The sequence below is a fragment of the Rana temporaria genome, chromosome 7 (assembly GCF_905171775.1).
Source record: "Rana temporaria chromosome 7, aRanTem1.1, whole genome shotgun sequence".
Classification (NCBI taxonomy): Eukaryota; Metazoa; Chordata; class Amphibia; order Anura; family Ranidae; genus Rana; species Rana temporaria.
In genome coordinates this window covers 25661520-25682671 of record NC_053495.1, presented here as the reverse complement: position 1 = coordinate 25682671, position 21152 = coordinate 25661520, and the positions used below count along the sequence as shown (strand labels likewise).

Genomic DNA, 21152 nt, shown 5'->3' with positions numbered 1-21152 from the left:
GCAGTCAGACGGCGAATAGGCCTTTTGGTTCTTCTTTTAAATGATAAAAAAAAAAAAAAACTCTTTGAATCATCCCACCCATCTCAGCTAGTTATTTGTCACAGGTATGCTGCCATGGAGGCACCAGGAAAACGGAAAATTGTATCATACTTACCAGTAATTTTCCTTTCCTGGTGCCTATCCATGGCAGCATACAATCCCTCCCTTCGGTATTCTATATTACGGAGAATGTGGGGGCTGTGCTAACCAACACTTTTATAATATTCACTAGTCCTGAGGGAGGAGCCAAGGCGGAGCTTGTCACAGGTATGCTGCCATGGATAGGCACCAGGAAAGGAAAATTACTGGTAAGTATGATACAATTTTCCGTTTTTTCCAACTTCATCATTAAAAACGATGTTGCCCACACACCATCGTTTTTGAAAAATGATGAACAAAGCGCGGTGACGTACAACACGTACGACGGCACTCTGATGGGGAAGTTCTATTTGCCTTTGGGCTGCTTTCAGCTGATTCCTTGTTAGTAAAAGACGATTCACGCTATTTTGTCTGTTACAGCGTGATGAATGTGCTTACTCCATTATGAACGGTAGTTTTACCAGAACGAGCGCTCCCGTCTCATAAATCGCTTCTGGGCATGCGCGGGTTTAAAACTTGGTTTTAGCCCACACACGATCATTTTTTACAACCCGAAAAACGACATTTTAAAAAACATTTTTCAGAAGCAGAAAAACGATGTGAAGCCCACACACGATGATTTCAAATGACGTTTTTAAAAACTTTTTTTTTTCATGCCGAAAAACGACCGTGTGTACGCGGCATGACTTCCTGATAAATAAAATTGTAGTTTTAATTATAATGATTAAAAATAATAAATGCGGATGCCTTTTGGTGGACATGATTTTTTTTTTTTTTGGGTAGGGGGCAGCACGTGTGTATATATACTAGCAAGGTGTATATAATAAAGTAGCTGGTGAGTGAATGTTGACTGTAAATTTAGCTTTTTTGCCTGGAGTTCACCTTTTAAGACTGTCATAAACTGCCATAAATATTTAATTGCCATTTTTCTAAAACTTGCTGCAATGCCCAACAATTTTAAACTACACATGGAATCGTTATCTACAATAATACTAGATGAGTCGGCTGTGTTTATGACAAAATTGTCCCATTAGCTCAGATCTCATAATTTCTAAGAATCTCTGGAAACTTTACAGTTTAATCAACAAATGTTTCAATTTTATTTTTTTAAACCAGCTTGTAGTTTTACTGCTCATTTAACTACCATTTTTGTTTGTACTTGTTTTAGGTTTCTGATTAAGTGTTTTGGTGCTGCCCAATCAGGAAAGCCATTACCACGCACTACGTCTTATCTGTCTACACCGCTCTCCAGTGGATGCCAAGCAAACACACACTTGGACTTCTTAAATCCGGATGTGTATGTAAAGGCCTATGAAAGCAGGGCATACAGGTCAGTAATTAGTAATACAGTGCTACTGCCTAGCACCTTTTTATGCAGAATTTAAAGCTTACCTAGACCAAGAACAAAAGTGAAGCACAGTATATTGCAGTTTACCGATCCTTGGATGCAGTAGCTGCATTAGTTTTCTTTTTTTTTTTGCCCTTGTTGTTTTAAAGTGGTAGTAAAGTCTTTACTACCACTTTTACCTACAGGTAAGCCTATAATAAAGCTTAGAAAAAATTGTGTGTGTTACCGGCGCCAAGATAATATCAATATTCTTATTAAGTCTTGCTGCAATAAAAAGTGCAACCTCAGAAGGTTGAATTTAGATTTGTGTATTTGTGAAGTGTATTGCGCTAACTTATATAAACATTTTACCACGACTGATCCTGTGAACTTGTTACTCAAAAAACAAAAAGTATGTACATGTGTCTATGATTATTAATTAATGTGCAAACAATCAACAAATAGTGTGCAATGAATACCAGTACAGTGCCCTGTGCCAAACTATAACATATGAATTTCTCAATCCATCAAAAAAAAAAATGGATTGAGAAATTCATATAATAAGGCTTACCTGTAGGTATAAAGAATATCTCCTAAACCTGTACGATTTAGGAGATATTCCCCTCGCAATGCGCCACTGACTGCAGTGGCGCATTCGCAGCGGGGATCCTCGGCTAGAGGCCCGGCAGCCGCCGGACCTTGCCGGAATGAAGTCGAATGAATGAAGTGACGACATCGCCGCTCCAGCCAATCGCAGCGCTGGAGCGGCGATACCCGGAAGACATGCCGAGGCAAGATGACATCTTGCTCGGCGTGGACCAGGTAAGTTCTACACACCTCGTTCCAGGTAAGTATTTCATAATGAGCTACTATGCGGTGCATAGTAGCTCATTTTGCCTTTCAGGTGTAAAAAATAAAATAAAAATTGTTGCGGTTATACAACTGCTTTAACTTTGGATAGTAAAACTTTTTTCTGCCAGTAAATACCATATATATATATATGTATATATATATATATATATATATATATATATATATATATATATATATATATATATATATATATATATATATATATATATATATATATATATATATATATATATATATATATAAATAAATATATATATATATATATATATATATATATATATATATATATTGATGTGGGGACAATTGATGTGGGGACAATTGATGTGGGCACAGTGGGGGACAATTGATGTGGGCACAGTGGGGGACAATTGATGGCATGGCACAGTGGCTGCGTTTGATGGCACAGTGGCTGCGTTTGGCATGGCACAGTGGTGACAATTGATGGCACAGTGGTGACAATTGATGGCATGGCACAGTGAGGCTGCAATTGTCTTTTTTTTTTTTTTTTTTTCATTTGTTTGGGCCCCTCAAAATTTTGAGCACCAGCCGCCACTGGTCACCGCGTTCTTGCCTTTTGAGAGAACCGTGGTTCTTTTGAAATGAGTGTGTGTACACTCCGGCGGCAAGAGATTCTTGCCCGGGTGTACGAGACCTAAGGCTATCAGAAATGAGGAGCTGGTATCAAACTGTAATGAGTGTTGTACCACAGAATTTTAGGTAAATCTAATTTTAACATGCGTGAAGAGTTTTTTTTTTTTTTTTTTTTTTTTTTTTATTATTCAAAGTGAATCATCTTGAAACCTGATTGTTGACAATGTGTTTGCACATCACTGTTGCTGTTTGCGTTGGCAGTTTGGATAAGCACTGCTGATCTATAGTTACGACAATGTATTCTATAATTATGTGTATTTATTATAATATCATACTTTTTTTCCTTTTCCAGGCTTATCGCAGCTGCAGCAGGTAAACTGCACCATTTAGTACAGTCTGGAACTGAGCAATATGTGGCATGGAACAGCACCTCCGTAGAGCTTGTGAAGGCCTCAATAGTTAGTATCTATGATCTTGGCTTATCCATCTTGTGTAAGACGTCAACACACAATATGCTCCAATAGGCTCAATTTACAAAGCTAACACACCAGGGCCCAGATTCAGAAAGGACTTACGACAGCGCAGCGCCATGTACGCCGTCGTAAGTCCTAATCCGAGCCGTCGTATCTATGCGCCTGATTCTTAGAATCAGTTACGCATAGATATCCATTAGATCCGACAGGCGTAAGTCTCTTACACCGTCGGATCGTAACTGCATATTTTTTCTGACCGCTAGGTGGCGCTTCCGTCGAATTCCACGTTGAGTATGCAAATTAGCTAGATACGCGAATTCACGAACATACGCCCGACCGACGCAGTAAAGTTACGACGTTTACGTTAGGCTTTTCCCGGCGTATAATTGCCCCTGCTATATGAGGCATAAGTGCGGCGTACCAATGTTAAGTATGGCCGTCGTTCCCGCGTCGAAATTTGAAAAAGTTACGTCGTTTGCGTAAGTCGTCCGTGAATGGGGCTGGACGTCATTTACGTTCACGTCGAAACCAATGACGTCCTTGCGGCGTTCTTTGGAGCAATGCACACTGGGAAATTCCACGGACGGTGCATGCGCCGTTCGGCAAAAACGTCAATCACGTCGGGTCACAGTTGATTTACATAAAACACGCCCCCCCTGATCCAAATTTGAATTAGGTGGGCTTACGCCGGCCGATTTACGCTACGCCGCCCCAACTTACGGAGCAAGTGCTTTGAGAATACAGCACTTGCCCGTCTAAGTTGCGGAGGCGTAACGTAAAGCGGATACGTTACGCCCGCACAAAATTACGCCGCTGACTGTGAATCTGGCCCCAGGATATTTACAGCGGGTAAAATAAGTATTGAACACGTCACCATTTTTCTAGGTAAATATATTTCTAAAGGTGCTATTGACATGAAATTCACCACATGTCGGTAACAACCCATGCAATTCATACAAAGAAACCAAAACAAATACGTTTTTAGAAATGAAGTTGTGTAATAAAATGAAATGACACAGGGAAAAAAAGTATTGAACACATGAAGAAAGGGATGTGCAAAAAGGCATGGAAAGCAAAGACACCAGGGGAAATCTATCAGTAATTAGAAAACAATCCTGCCCCCTGTCAGTGCAAATTAATATCTCAGCTTTTTCAGTCTCAACTCATGACCTATAAAAGGTGTCTAATTAACAAGGTGTCACACAAACATCATGATGGGTAAAAGCAAAGAGCTCTCTCAAGACCTTTGCAACCTTATTGTTGCAAAACATACTGGTGGCATTGGTTACAGAAGGATTTCTAAACGTTTGCATATTTCAGTGAGCACTGTTGGGGCCATAATCTGGAAAAGAGAGAGAACATAATTTCAATAAAACGGACACGACCAGATGCTCCTCACAAGATTCGCGTCCGTGAACGTATCCCAGTGCGCATGCTCCAAATTAACCCGCAAAAAGCCAATGCTTTCGACGTGAACGTAAATTACGCCCAGCCCTATTCGCGAACGACTTATGCAAACGACGTAAGCGACGGAAAATACGACGCTGGCCCGACGTCCATACTTAACATAGGATACCCCTTATATAGCAGGGGTAACTTTACGCCGGAAAAAGCCTAACGTAAACGACGTAAAAAAATGGCCGGGCGGACGTACGTTTCTGAATCGGCGTATCTACCTAATTTGCATATTCCTCATGTAAATCTACGGAAGCGCCACCTAGCGGCCAGCGTAAATATGCAGCCTAAGATACAACGGTGTAAGAGACTTACGCCGGTCGGATCTTAGGGAAATCTATGCGTAACTGATTCTACGAATCAGTCGCATAGATACGACCCCGCCACTCAGAGTTACGACGGCGTATCCGGAGATACGCCGTCGTAACTCCTATCTGAATCCGGGCCATTGTGTTCAAACTGGATTTTTTTAGCAGCCCACTTTTATTTAAAAAGGCAAAGTTCATAACACACAGATTTCCTATGCAGGGGTCTTCTTCAACAAACAACTAAAAATGCTAGCCCACCTGGCTACAATTCAGCATCTTATCTCTCTATCGATTTAATCTCTCTTCTATCACTCACTATCACTAATTTGTCTCTCTAAGCTATCTAATCTTTCTTTTGGCTTTTGTTTACATACATTAAATCCTGCTGAAGTGTTCTTTATTGGTTCATGTTAACTGCCGATTTTATTGATAGGAATTCACAGATTCGTAGAACATGCTGTGTTGTCTTTCAGGGCCACATACACTACTTAATTGTGAAGACTTTCGCCTCTGCTCTGAGCTCCCTGTCCACTCAACCTGAAATAAAAACTGTTCTCCAGCGCCTCTGTGATCTGTACGCTTTGCATGGAATATTCACAAGTGCCGGTGACTTTCTGCAACATGGCTACTTGTCAGGGAAACAGCTGGACCTGGCCACTACAGCCTACCTTGGCCTCCTAGCAGACCTCAGGTGAGTAAAAAGTAAAGATCTTACCTGCTGCTGATTCCAATCCAAAGTTACTTTAATAATTCCTAATTTATAGTGGAGAGCAGGGCTCAAGTCCTGCGGGAACGCGTGGGAACGCAGTTCCTGCACTTTTTTCACAGCAGGAACGCAGTTCCCTTTGCAGGACTAGAGCAGCCGAGCCGCCCGAGCCAATCCTTTACTAAGCGGCGATGCCCAGCTCGAGTCACTGTCAGGGGCAGGCGAACCTTAGTAATCCTTTATGTTACTGGCCGCTTCCTGTATATGGATTCATCGGGTAGTGTGCGGGTATTCCGTCACTTCCTCGATGCCGCAATGTCTCCTGGGAGCTTTTGTCATTGTTCCTAGGAGACATTGCGGAGGTCTGCCGCGAGTTATCACGGGATTTAGAAAGAAGCATACCTCCGCAATGTCTCCTGGGAACAATGACAAAAGCTCCCAGGAGACAATGCGGCATTGAGGAAGTGACGGAATACCCGCACACTACCCGATGAATCCATATACAGGAAGCGGCCAGTAACATAAAGGATTACTAAGGTACAGTGGATCGAAAGAAAAAAAAAACATGCGGTTTAGTAATTATGCATATGAGCGTATCATTTTTTTTTGGTGGGGGAGTGGATCTTGGGGGGGAGTTCCCACACTTTTTCCCCCAGGACTTGACCCCTGGTGGAGAGCATATTCTACCGCTATCTGCTGTACACTGCAGTGTTGCTCTGTACTGTGGCCTGGATTAGCTAGAAAAGGTGAGCTAGTTCAATAAAAAGGGTCAAATCCAAAAATACATGTTGTTATAGTGGCAGCAAACAAGATCAGTAATGCCATAGTTGCCAACATTCCGAAAAAATGAATAGGGACACTTTTTTGTATGTAGGCAGAGTCTTATTTTAATTAGGGACGGGGCATTTATTTGTAGGTGTGGTGCAGCAGGGAGAAAAAAATTGGTGCACTGTGGTGAAAATGGGCATGGTTTAAGCTAAACATTGGGCGTGGCTTAGAGGGGTGCGGTTGGAGTCTAAGATGAAAGAGGGATGGAGGTAGAAGGAAGAGGAAGATACGGGGGGGGGGGGAGACAAAGTAAGAGAGAGGGAAGGAAAGAAAGAGGGATGGAGGGACAGCAGTACCTAGAGAACAATGTTTGGTGGAGAAAGTGAACAGGTGATTTAGACACTAAACAGTGGAGTTTTATTTCAGATTTTCACTGCCAGTATAGAGAAATTGAAGCCATATTTGGAAAACACTGGCGCAGGTTAGGCCTCGTACACACGGGCAAACATGTCCGATGAAAACGGTCCGCCGGACCGTTTTCAGCGGACATGTCCGCCCGGAGATTTCTGTATGATGGCTGTACACACCATCATACAAAAATCCGCGCGTACACGATACACGGTGACGAGGCCGCGACGATGACGCGGCGACGTGCGCGGCCCTGGAAGTTCAATGCTTCCACGCATGCGTCAAAGTGATTCGACGCATGCGAGGGATGGCGGCCGCTCGGACATGTACGGTAAGTCTGTACAGACGAACGAACATGTCCGACGGACAGGATTCCAGCGGACATGTTTCTTAGCATGTTAGAAACAATTGTACGCTCGAAAACGGTCGGGTGGACAAATGTCCGCTGGAAACCTGTCCGCTCGGCTGTACAGACGACCGAACATGTCTGCTGAAACTGGTCCGCAGACCAGTTTCAGCAGACATGTTCGGTCGTGTGTATGGGGCCTTACAGATGGATACGACCTTAACCTCTTGCCACCCTGCTCGGTGAATGTGACAAAACTCTGAACCACCAGAGCAAAGTTAAAGCTATCTTGTTGAGCATGTAGGTGGTGAGCCAATAATTCACAGTCAGATGCAATGAGAACTTGTATTGAAGTAATGCAGTAACAGTTCACAACAAAGCACAAAGGGAGAATCGCCCAACCGAATGCACTCACGGTTTGGCAGAATGCAACCTGGCCATCTTGTGCCCAATCGGGAAGATGTCTAGAAGAGTAGAAGAACCCCTATGCTTTCCCTACTGCTGCCACTGTCCCTAACACGCGGAGAACCTTTCCCTACACTGCCAAAGCGTGCCAAAACTGGGAGCCATGGCCTTAAATAGGCTCTGCCTGACCCAAGATGGTCACTAGAGTCACATGGGGTGGTAGCATCCAATAGGATGGCTCCCCCAGTAACCCAGGAAACATAGTGGAATTTGTTCCTCTTGACTTAATCTCCAGCAACCATGCTCCGGTGGAAAAGCGCCACCTGTCTTGGAGAAAAGTAGACTGCACCTGCCTACAAGTGCAACCGATCCATCCACTCAATATTGTCATAAACCTTTCTGACTCCTGTACCATCAATGACTTGGTCGCTGAATCGACATTTACTTTATGCTTTTATAGCCCCATGCTTATCTTTCAAGGTAACCTATATAGCTCGAGAGTTTAAGAGACAGGAGGTCAGATGCAGAGCTTTTTTTCTCAGAAAATAGGTGCAGGAACTCAACCACGACCCCGTTCAAATTTCACAAACAGTAGAAGTGTCTTAAAGGGGCATTAAATACCAGGATTGTATTACATACAGAGTGCAGAGTTCAGGGGGGTTACACACAGAGTGCAGAGCTGTCACTTGTAAACACAGAAATCAGACTTCTGTGTTTACAAGTGATTGTGGTGAGCAGGCTCCAAAGGATCTGAGCCAGAGGTGGTGGAACTGAGTTCCCCCTGAAAAAAAGCCCGGGTCAAATGCATGATGACAGTAGGAAAGGTGATGTAACCTGGGTGGTGAAACAAACATTTCTCGTGGAGGCAGGCTTAACAGTTGTCAGATGAATGCACTTTAGAACAAAGCAATGCTGTTTTTACATGGCTGTAGTTATATTACCTGTTGTGTTATTACACATGTAGGAGGATGGTGTAATGGTTTAGAACAGTTGGTACCTATACAATACCTGTACAATGGTTGCCACGAGGGTATGACTGGCCAAAGACTAGGAACTCCTAGTATAGGAGATTAAGTTGGAGAACAAAACGTAAAGTATGCGCTACCTGTCCACTATTGAGGAAACTGTGGTTGTGGATTACACCAGTATTAACCACTTCATTACTGGGCACTTAAACCCCCTTCGTGCACAGACAAATTTTCAGCTTTCAGCGCTGACGCATTTTGAATGACAATTGCGCGGCCATACAACACTGTACCCAAATTATATTTTTATCATTTTTTTCCCACAAATAGAGCTTTCTTTTGGTGGTATTTGATCATCTCTGCGATTTTTATTTTTTGCGCTATAAACAAAAAAAGACAGAAAATTTGGAAAAAAACACAATATTTTTTACTTTTTGTTATAATATTATCCCAATTTATTTTTTTCCTCGGTTTAGGCCGTTACGTATTCTTCTACATATTTTCGTTAAAAAAAATCGCAATAAGCGTATTTGATCGGTTTGCACAAAAGTTATAGCACCTACAAAATAGGGTATAGATTTATGATTTTTTTTTTTTTTTTTTTTACTAGTAATGGCGGCGATCTGCGATTTATTTTTTTTTTTTTTTTTTTTTTTTTTTGTCATGCCTGCGATATTGCGACATATGGGACACTTTTGACACAAATTTGGGACCATTCACATTTATACAGCGAACAGTGCTATAAAAATGCACTAATTACTGTATAAATGTGACTGGCAGGGAAGGGGTTAACACTAGGGGGTGAGGAAGGGGTTAAATGTATTCCCTGGGTGTGTTCTAACTGTGTGGGGGGAGGGGACTGACTGGGGGAGGTGACCGATGCTGTGTCCCTATGTACAAGGGACACATATCGGTCTCCTCTCTCCCTGACAGGAAGTGAAGCTCTGTGTTTACATACAGAGCTCCACGTCCCTGCTGTCACCGCCGATCGCGTGTACCCGGCGGACATTGCGGCCACCAGGTACACGCATCGCTGGGAAGCGATGCGCCGGCACAGTGTTTACCCGCTGCACGCCCCCCAGTGGCGCGCGGGTAATGCACAGAAAAAGACGTCCAAAGACGTCCACTCAGCACTTGAGAGCCGCGCTGTGGACATCTTTTGTCTATAGCGCGGATCTCAAGTGGTTAATATCGGTTTACAAGGCCATAGTGTTGTCAGTAGTTCTTGTTGCCAGACTGTGACCCCCCCCCCCCCACCCTGCTTCCCAATGTGTACATTTGTGTGATTTTTACAATGGTGGGGTTTGTTTTCCAGGAAAGACGCCGTTTTGTTGGTTGACGCTTTCGACTTCACAGATCAACAACTAATATCGGCTCTTGGGACCTATGATGGAAATGTGTATCACAATCTGCTTGACTGGGCTCAGAGAAATCCTGACAACAAAAAGGTAGGTATAAAGGAGGTCAGTAGTAAATCCGGCAGTTAAAGTGGATGTAAACCCACTCTCACCCTTTCTAAACTACTGCCATAGTGCTGATCTATAAGGATATAGACGCCTCCTGCATGTGTCCTTACCTGTCAAATGTCTCCCCTGTGTCTTTTATAAGAACGGAAAAACTGCAGATTCTGTGGGTGGATCTGTTGTCTGGAGCTTGGTGGGTGGAGTCGTGATGTCCAAGTAGACTCCCCACCCACCTCTACACTCCCCTTGTCAACATGCATTTTTTCCTACGTATGCCTTACACTAGATTTTGCTATGATCACTAACATCCAGTCAAAATCCAGAAAAGTAACCACATGACTTCAGAAAAGGAGTGGGGGTTGGGAATTAAAAAATAATGCCTGTGTCCAGGCTAGTGCATGAGATATGTAAATAACCTGTCACTCACAGCAAGGGGGCAGAAAGGACTAAGGTTTTTCTCTGTGTCCGTTTTATTTCACTAAACAATAAAAGAGGATTGCTCAGAGCTGGATTAACTCTGTGTAGCAAGACTTGGCACAGATGATAGGAAATCGTATACTCTACATTATGACATAAAAATAAAAAAAAAATCGGCTTTACATCCACTTTAAGTGGAAAAAGAAATCTAAAGAAAAAAACATTCCCCAGCAGACCCTAGAAAAAAAAATAGCTGTGGCTGCAATACTCCAGTAAGGCAAATTTATAACGGTCCAACAGCTGTCGGTTCTCGTGTGAATTTGGTCTTTATGTCTTCAGGCTAAATTTGTAAATAGGGGGCAACCACCACTGTGATCTGTAGATGCACAGTCAGGCACACCGAATTTCCACAGTCACTTCAGAGTCAGAGAATAGTCTGTGACTTTAAGAAAAACGAATTTTAGAGATAGGTATTGGAAATGATGGGTTGCTCACTTGACTTCAAACAAACTTCAGGGACAACTTCTCCTATATACACCTCCAGGCTAACTTCTTCCTGCAGTCCTCCAGACTGACACTCACCAGCCCACCCGGCTGACTCTCAGATCTCCTGGACAAGTTGGACAAGCTGACCTGCTCCTGCTGTCCTCTCACTTGCTCCCATGTCTTCAGGAAGGGTTTCCTCTGTGTGTTGTAGGGAGAATCTTCCAGAACCCCCAGACCCTAAGTTCATCTCCCCCCCCCCTTCCTAGACTAGGCAGGTTGCCGTCCGAGGGCCTCTGACAGCCTCCTCAGCACTCTATCTCCATTTTTCACCCGACTGCCCCTGCTGGCATGACTCGTACCTATTTAAGGTGAGCTGCCCCCTCTCCAGCCCCTTTTTGCTAGATATTGGCCAGGGTCCCCTCCTAACTTCCATCTACTATATCTAGAACCTCCAAGTTTCCAGAAAACAAAACAGGGGGAGGCACCAGAAGATCTGTCAGATGAGTCATCCAGCCTCCCTGAGTCAATAAACCCAGACCCAGATTCAAACCACGCCTGGCTCTCAGCCAAGTCAATTTTCCTAACAACTAAACTATGTACACGTAGCACACTAGCTAGAGGGTGGTACACTAATAAAGTGTCCGGTGATCCTATGATACTTGGCACCATCTAGTGCCATAATGTGGTATTTTCCCTATTTATTTCCCTTTTACTTATAAAAAAATTAAACATTTAAAAGCAGATACTACAGCCTGAGAACATTCAATGTTGCCCTATTTGCATAGAACGAATTTACCTGTAGTTTTAAAGGAGAAACAATTTAGATTTTTTTTATAAATTTACCCCTATGTATTGTGGGGTCTACCTAAACAATCCACTCCATTTTGTATTCATTTCGCAGGCTCTTGTACTGCATAGTTGTTGGTAGATTTTAAAGTGGCCATACAACCAGAATTTAACCTGTGAAGTCAGCATAAGTTCGATCAGTTTTTTTTTCCAAGTCCAGTCCTTAAGGCGCCCCAACAGGTCATGTTTTCAGGATTTCCCTCAGATGAAACAGCTGTGGTAATTACCAAGGCAGTAAAACCGAGTAACCACTTGCCGACCGCCGCACGCCGATATACGTCGGCAGAATGGCACGGGCAGGCAAATGGGCGTACCTGTATGTCCCTTTAAATTTGATGCCCACCGGGCGCGCTCCCGCCGTGTGCCCCGTGCGCCTGCGGGTCCCGGGAAATCGATGTTCCCGGGCGGCCCGCGATTGTGGTCGGTAAAGGCAAAACAGGTGGATACCTTTTGTAAACAAGGCATTCCACTGTTCTGCCTAGTGACATGTCAGGAATCTACTGTTCCCTGTGATTGGGAACCGTGATCGCTGATGTGTCACTGGTAGCTCCTCCCCCTAGCAGTTAGAATCACTCCCTAGGACACACATAACCCCATTCACTGCCGGTGTCATTTTTACAGTAATCGGTGCATTTTTTATAGCACTGATCGCTATAAAAATGACAATGGTCCCAAAAATGTGTCAAAAGTGTCTGCCGTGTCCGCCATAAAGTTGCAGTCACGATCGCTGCCATTACTAGTAAAAAAATAAAATAATCATAAAAATGGCATAAAACTATCCCCTATTTTGTAGACGCTATGGCCTAGATTCACGTAGAGCGGCGTATCTTTTGGCCGGCGTAGCGCATCCCATATGCGCTATGCCGACGTAACATAGTGAGGCAAGGCCAGTATTCACAAAGCACTTGCTCCGTAAGTTGCGTCGGCGTAGCGCAAATGGGCCGGCGTAACCCCGCCTAATTCAAAGTAGGCATGTAGTGGGCGGGCTACATTTAAATTAACCGTGCTCCCTACGAAACAACGTAGGCTCAATGCTTTCGACGTGAACGTAACCTACGCCAAGCCCCATTCACGTACAGCTTACGCAAACAACGTAAAATACGACGGCTGTTCCGACGTCCATACCTTGCATGGGCTGCGCCACCTAGAGAGGTGTTTTATCTTTACGCCGGCGTATGTCTTACGTAAACGGCGTAGCTTACTGAGACAGGCGTACGTACGTTCGTGAATCGGCGTATCTTGCTCATTTACATATTCGGCGCGTAAATCAACGTAAACGCCCCTAGCGGCCAGCGTAAATATGCACCCAAGATACGACGGCGTAGGAGACTTACGTCGGTCGTATCTTGGCAACAGTGAGGCGTATCTCAGTTTAAGAATGCGCGCAAAGATACGACGGCGCACATTCGGACTTACGACGGCGTATCTACTGATACGCCGTCGTAAGTCTCTCTGAATCTGGCCCTATTACTTTTGCGTAAAACCAATCAATATACGCTTAAGGCTTTTTTATTTATTTTTTACCAAAAATATGTAGAAGAATACATATCGGCCTAAACTGAGAAAAAAAATTGCTTTTTAAAAAAAAAATGGATATTTATTATAGCAAAGAGTACAGAATATTGCTTTTTTTTTTTTTTTTTTAAATTGTCGCTCTATTTTTTTTTTATAGCGCCAAAAAAATAACCGCAGAGGTGATAAAATACCACCAAAATAAAGCTCTATTTGTGGGGAAATAAAACGTACTTTTGTTTGGGAGCCACGTCGCACAACCACGCAATTGTCAGTGAAAGCGACGCAGTGCCGAATTGCAAAAAGTGACCCGGTCATTTGGCAGCCAAATGGTCCGGGGCTGAAGTGGTTAAATCACCTGTGCAAAATAATGGCGAGCCTGAAAACTTGACCTGTTGGGGCACCTTGAGGACTGGACTTGAGAAACGCTGAGTTAGATGCAGCAATATGCACAAACCTCTATTGGTCACGTAGCCGTGAATGTCCTCTACCATGTTTTGTACGTTTAACCAAAAATACGTTTTTACTTTTAATGTTTTTTCATTTTCACTGCTTGATTTTTCACAGGTGAGCCCAGTGTTTGAGAAATACCTGAAGCCGTATTTACAAAGCAACCAATCCAAATTATGAACACCGACTTCTGGAGGACCCGGATCCAAAGACCTGGCCATTCATCTAGTAGACCGTGCCTTATTTTACATACAGGTCGGCCACTCCCTGGAAACCACAAGTGCCTGAAAGTGAACCTAAAGAAATTTCTGAAGAAAAAAATCTAATGTTAATGCTTGTGTAGTACCTGCCATGACTTGGTAAGGACTTGATAAATTAGAATAAAAAAATAAAGATAATTTTCTATTTTGCTACAATAAAGCCGTTTGTCTTTTCATTTTGGATAGAGTAGGGAAACGTTAAATCCAATTTTTTTTTCCTATCTTGTTCATTCCCCGACTTAGTTGGGGTAGGTGGTACAGTTTGGTGGGGGTGGGTCAGCCACGCCCGTGACCTTTGACCTCTGGGAACCCGCCTTCTGACCTTTGACCTCTGGGGGAGGTCCCTGTTCCAATTCCTGAGTGCTAGCCTTTTTCCTAAAGGGAAAACCCTACCCCAACCCTAACCCTAAGGTCCCTGCTCCAATTCCTGAGTCTTAGCCTTATTCTTCAATGGGGAAACCCTAACCCCTAACCCTCACCCTCACCAATCCTATCCAGTTAGGGGCATCTGCCGTCACTTCCTGTCCTGCTAATGCAGCAGAAAGTAAAATATTTCTGCAAAGCAATGGGTGTTCCCTTTTTTACCCTCCTGCTGATTACTCACACTAGATATATTGCGAGGGGGAGGAAGGGGCGGCAGGTGCAGGCTCTTCTGGGATTGGGGTGTGCATAACCACCTGCTGATCCGCGCTGTGTTTGAACATCGCACAAGTTTGGCAGAAGTTTTCAGCCAATGATTTTGGCGGAGACCTGCTGACCAGCTGTGTCCAATCAGAGAGTTCTGTGTTTACAAACACGGGGAAATCTCTGTACAGTGAGACCCGGTTCACACTGGGGCGACTCGTCGGGCGACACAGCCGCCTGACAAGTCGCGTCCCATTGTAGTCAATGGAACCGTTCTAATAGGAGCGACGCAAGTCGCTCCGACTTAGAAAAAGGTTCCTGTACGACTTCGGGGGCGACTCGGGGCGATTCGCATTGACTTATATACAGAAGTCATTTTGCAAATCGCCTTATAAGTCGTCTTCAGGTCGCCTGGCCGAACATTGGGTATTTCAAATACAGGACGCAATACAACGAGAACATGATACTTTACCATACAAGCACATCAATTGGTTAGAGGCTACGGACAGGATACAGGAGGTGGTTAGAAGATGTGGACAGGATACAGGAGGTGGTTAGAGGATGCGGACAGGATACAGGAGGTGGTTAGAGGATGCGGACAGAATACAGGAGGTGGTTAGAGGCTGCGGACAGGATACAGGAGGTGGTTAGAGGATGCGGACAGAATACAGGAGGTGGTTATAGGCTGCGGACAGGATACAGGAGGTGGTTAGAGGCTGCGGACAGGATACAGGAGGTGGTTAGAGGATGCGGACAGGATACAGGAGGTGGTTAGAGGATGCGGACATGATACAGGAGGTGGTTAGAGGATGCGGACAGGATACAGGAGGTGGTTAGAGGATGCGGACAGGATACAGGAGGTGGTTAGAGGATGCGGACAGGATACAGGAGGTGGTTAGAGGATGTGGACAGGATACAGGAGGTGGTTAGAGGATGCGGACAGGATACAGGAGGTGATTAGAGGATGCAGACAGGATACAGGAGGTGGTTAGAGGATGTGGACAGGATACAGGAGGTGGTTAGAGGATGCGGACAGGATACAGGAGGTGGTTAGAGGATGCAGACAGGATACAGGAGGTGATTAGAGGATGCAGACAGGATACAGGAGGTGATTAGAGGATGCAGACATACATAAAACACACCCCCCCTTCCACATTTGAATTACGCGCGCTTACGCCGGCCCCATTTACGCTACGCCGCCGCAACTTACGGAGCAAGTGCTTTGTGAATACTGCACTTGCTCCTGTAAGTTGCGTCGGCGTAGCGTAAATACAATACGCTGCGCCGCCGTAACTATGCGCGCCCCTACCTGAATCTAGCCCATTGCTAATAGCACTAGCATGTTTATAGTTTAAATGTTGATATTTGCACTGTTTAGCATGGAAAATTGCCTCTTTAGGTACTTTTTGCAGTGTCTGTAAAAAAATATGTCTCTGTCGGGTAATTCCATGATTTTTTGCTAGTAAAAGAATTGGTGCTGTTTGTAAATTTTGGCTTCCTGTCAGTAAATTTCACTTCTGGGGGGGGATTGGCAAGACACAATCCTGACACGATATACAAAGCTGGCAAGGACTGGCGGTGAGAGGGTGTGCTACAATGTGACAGTTTCAGCATGTTTTGATTGATAAACAGGGTGTTGTTGGCACACTCAGTGTTTTGAAAAGCATCGGGCATACTGTACCCAACCTCATTGTACATACAGTGAGGGAAAGAAAAATGTGATCCCCTGCTGATTTTGTACGTTTGCCCACTGACAAATAAATGATCGGTCTATACAGTAATTTTAATGGTAGGTTTATTTTAACAGTTAACCACTTAAGCCCCGAACCATTATGCAGGTTAAGGACCTTGCCCCTTTTTGCGATTCGGCATCTGCGTTGCTTTAACAGACAACTGCGCGGTCGTGCGACGTGGCTCCCAAACAACGTTGGCATCCTTTTTTCCCCTCAAATAGAGCTTTCTTTTGGTGGTATTTGATCACCTCTGCGGTTTTTATCTTTTGCGCTATAAACAAAAATAGAGCGACAATTTTGAAAGAAAATGCAATATTTTTTACTTTTTGCTATAATAAATATCCCCAAAAAAAGATATAAAACATTTTTTTTCCTCAGTTTAGGCCGATGCGTATTTTACTACCTATTTTTGGGTAAAAAAATCACAATAAACGTTTATCGATTGGTTTGTGCAAAATTTATTGCGTTTACAAAATGGGGGATAGTTTAATGGCATTTTTATTAATATTTTTTTTTTACTAGTAATGGCGGCGATCAGTGATTTTTTTTTTCATGACTGCTACATTATGGCGGACACATGGGACACTTTTGCCAAATTTTTGGGACCATTGTAATTTTCACAGCGAAAAGTGCTATAAAAATGCACTAATTACTGTCAAAATGACAATGGCAATGAAGGAGTTAACCACTAGGGGGCGCTAAGGGGTTAAGTGTGCCCCAAGGGAGTGATTCTTACTGTAGGGGGGCGTGGCTGTAGGTGTGACATCACTGATCGTCGTTCCCTATATCAGGGAACAGACGATCAGTGTCACTGCCACACAGAAGAACAGGAAAGGTGTGTTTACACTCACCTCTCCCCGTTCTTCAGCTCCTGTGACCGATCGCGGGACACCGGCGGTGATCGGGTCCGCGGGCGTGGTCACTGAGCTTCGGACTGGGTCACGAGCGCGCCCCTGGCGGCGCACTTGCGGCCCCCCGGCTGGGCTCTCAAAGGCAATGTACAGGTACGTGCCTGTGCCCAGCCGTGCCCTTCTGCCGACGTTTATCGATGTGAAGGGGTCCTTAAGTGGTTAAGAGACAGAATAACAACAACACAAATCTAGAAAAATACATTTCAAAAAAGTTATAAATGAATTTGCATTTTAATGAGTGATATAAGTATTTGATCCCCTTTCGCAAAACATGACTTGGTGGCAAAACCCTTGTTGGCAATCACAGAGGTCAGACGTATCTCAGGAGGGATTTTGTCCCACTTGTCTTTGCAGATCCTCTCCAAGTCTTTAAGGTTTCGAGGCTGATGTTTGATAACTCAAACCTTCAGCTCAAACCTTCAGCTCCCTCCACATATTTTCTATGGGATTAAGGTCTGGAGACTGACTAGGCCACTCCAGCATCTTAATGTGCTTATTTTTGAGACACTCCTTTGTTGCCTTGGTCATGTGTTTTGGCAGCCCATAAATTTCAACCCATTCTCGGGCTGCCCGTAAATGTCTGTTATGGGCAGCAGCGTCCTTAAAAAAAAATATGGCTGTGGGCCGACAGTGAAACTGTGCATGCGCCATTCCAAAGTCTGCTGGGCTCGTACATGCTCGGCCATTTTTGGAGGCCATGGCTGAAGGAGCCTGTGGGGACTCCCATTACCACCACCACCACCACCATGGTACTGTACCCCCGGCCTTCACCACCCATCCATGGTTGCTGCAGACTCCCACCACCGGACCCGTGCAACATCCATTCATTCATCCATGGCTTGGCTGCTATCTATGTGGTGTCCAGACTTGAGGACTGAAGACTAAGGCACAGAAGTTACAAGACAAGAACGGCAGTGGTGAGATTTTATAGAGACACAGATGTTCACAATCTCTGGCTATCTACTGTATCCTGTCCGCATCCTCTAACCACCTCCTGTATCCTGTCTGCATCCCTTTAACCACCTCCTGTATCCTGTCTGCATCCTCTAACCACCTCCTGTATCCTGTTCACATCTTCTAACCACCTCCTGTATCCTGTCCATAGCCTCTAACCACCTCCTGTATCCTGTTCACATCTTCTAACCACCTCCTGTATCCTGTCCGCAGCCTCTAACCACCTCCTGTATCATGTCCGCAGCCTCTAACCACCTCCTGTATCCTGTCTGCATCCTCTAACCACCTCCTGTATCATGTCCGCATCCTCTAACCACCTCCTGTATCTTGTCCGCATCCTCTAACCACCTCCTGTATCCTGTCTGCATCCCTTTAACCACCTCCTGTATCCTGTCTGCATCCTCTAACCACCTCCTGTATCCTGTTCACATCTTCTAACCACCTCCTGTATGCTGTCCATAGCCTCTAACCACCTCCTGTATCATGTCCGCAGCCTCTAACCACCTCCTGTATCATGTCCGCAGCCTCTAACCACCTCCTGTATCATGTCTGCAGCCTCTAACCACCTCCCGTATCCTGTCCATAGCTTCTAACCACCTCCTGTTTCATGTCCGCAGCTTCTAACCACCTCCTGTATCATGTCCACATCCTTTAACCACCTCCTATATCCTGTTCGCATCCTCTAACCACCTCCTGTATCATGTCCACAACCTCTAACCACCTCTTGTATGATGTCCGCAATCTTTGACCATCTCTTGTCTTGTATCATGTCTGCAGTCTCTGAGGGGGAGCCTGGAGAGGAGTCAAGAGTAAGAGCGCCACCAGGATGGGGATCATGGGAGGAGACAGATGTGTGTGTACTGTGGAGAGGAGACTATAAGATAAAACCAGAGCCGCCAATCTGGAGCCCGGAGAGGATGTCTGACTGAGCCCTGAGAGGAGGTCAGTGACAGTGCCGCCAGGCCAGTCTAAGGGGGAAGGGGGTCACTGATGTAAGGGGGGTGAATACAATAATGTAAGGGGGCGCTGATGTAAAGGTTCCCCCTTATATCAGTAACCTACCCCCTTACCTTAGTGTATTCACTCTGCAGAAGGTAGTTTCTGGTCACCAGAGTCCCTCCCTCCCCCACATCAGAGTTCCTGGTGTTCCCCTTTACATCAGAGTCTGCAAGATTCCCCCTTACAGTGCAAGTGGGAACTCCGTGGACCCTGATGTAAAGGGGAACTCGGATGTAAAGGGCAATGCTACAGACCCTGATGTAAGTGGGAACTCTAATGAAAAGGAAAATGCAGTGGACTCTGATATAAGGTGGTCTCTGGTCACCAGAGCCCCCCCCCCCCTTACATCAGAGTTCCCACTTAGATCATGATCTGCAGCATTATCCTTTACTTCAGAGTTCCCATGCACTGTAAGGGGGAATCCTGCAGAATCTGATGTATGGGGGAACTCTCTGCTGGTTGGGTGGGTTATATTGACCTTCATGTAAATGGAAAAATAAATATAAATTACTTTAACTTAAACACAATGCTAATAGCACTAGCATGTTTATAGTTTAAATGTTGATATTTGCACTGTTTAGCATGGAAAATTGGCATTTTAGGTACTTTTTGCAGTGTCTGTAAAAAAATATGGCTCTGTCAGGTAATTCCATTGGGGGGGGGGGGGTTTGGCAAGACACAATCCTGACACAGAAGATTGCTTCTTCTTTTTTTCCTCAACAAAAATGAAGTTAATTATTAATGATCCAATGTGCTTTGATTTTGTTTTTTAGTTTTTCTAATATATCTGTTTTCGATATACAAAGCTGGCAAGGACTGGCGGTGAGAGGGTGTGCTACAATGTGACAGTTTCAGCATGTTTTGATTGATAATCAGGGTGTTGTTGGCACACTCAGTGTTTTGATAAGCATTGGGCATTTTACTGCACATACTGTACCCAGCCTCATTGTACATACAGTGAGGGGAAAAAAATGTGATCCCCTGCTGATTTTGTACGTTTGCCCACTGACATAAATGATCAGTCTATAATTTTAATGGTAGGTTTATTTTAACAGTTAACCACAGTCAGCCCCGGACCATTATTCAGGTTAATGATCTTGCCCCTTTTTGCGATTCGGCAACTGCGTCGTTAACTGACAATTGCGCGATCGTGCGACGTGGCTCCCAAACAAAATTGGCGTCTTTTTTTCTCCCACAAATAGAGCTTTCTTTTGGTGGTATTTGATCACCTCTGCGGTTTTTATTTTTTGCGCTATAAACAAAAATATAGCGACAATTTTGAAAAAAATTCAATATTTTTTACTTCTTGCTATAAGTAATATCCCCAAAAAATATATAAAACATTTTTTTTCCTCAGTTTAGGCCGATACGTATTTTACTACCTATTTTTGGTAAAAAATTCGCAATAAGTGTTTATCGATTGGTTTGTGCAAAATTTATAGCGTTTACAAAATGGGGGATAGTTTTACGGCATTTTTATTAATAATTTTTTTTTACTAGTAATGGCGGCGATCAGCGATTTTTTTTTTTTCATGACTGCGACATTATGGTGGACACATCGGACACTTTTGACAAATTTTTAGGACCATTGTCATTTTCACAGCGAAAAGTGCTATAAAAATGCACTAATTACTGTGAAAATGACAATGGCAATGAAGGGGTTAACCACTAGGGGGCGCTAAGGGCTTAAGTGTGCCCTAAGGGAGTGATTCTTACTGTAGGGGGGCGTGGCTG

The 21152-nt window shown here is 44.2% G+C and overlaps 1 protein-coding gene across 2 annotated transcripts in view; it reads left to right on the top strand.

Moving 5' to 3' along the window:
- ACOX2 (acyl-CoA oxidase 2) overlaps positions 1–21152 on the top strand; it is an 89191-nt gene that overhangs the window by 32002 nt on the left and 36037 nt on the right. The window contains exons 11-15 of one of the 2 annotated variants that reach the window (XM_040359091.1): positions 1307–1468; positions 3282–3387; positions 5639–5856; positions 10079–10211; positions 14055–14353. In XM_040359091.1, the coding sequence (XP_040215025.1) occupies positions 1307–1468; positions 3282–3387; positions 5639–5856; positions 10079–10211; positions 14055–14117 (682 nt within the window). In that variant the 3' untranslated portion in view covers positions 14118–14353. Of the gene's footprint in view, positions 1–1306; positions 1469–3281; positions 3388–5638; positions 5857–10078; positions 10212–14054; positions 14354–21152 lie in introns of those variants that run through there. The other variant, XM_040359092.1, reaches the window with a different exon arrangement.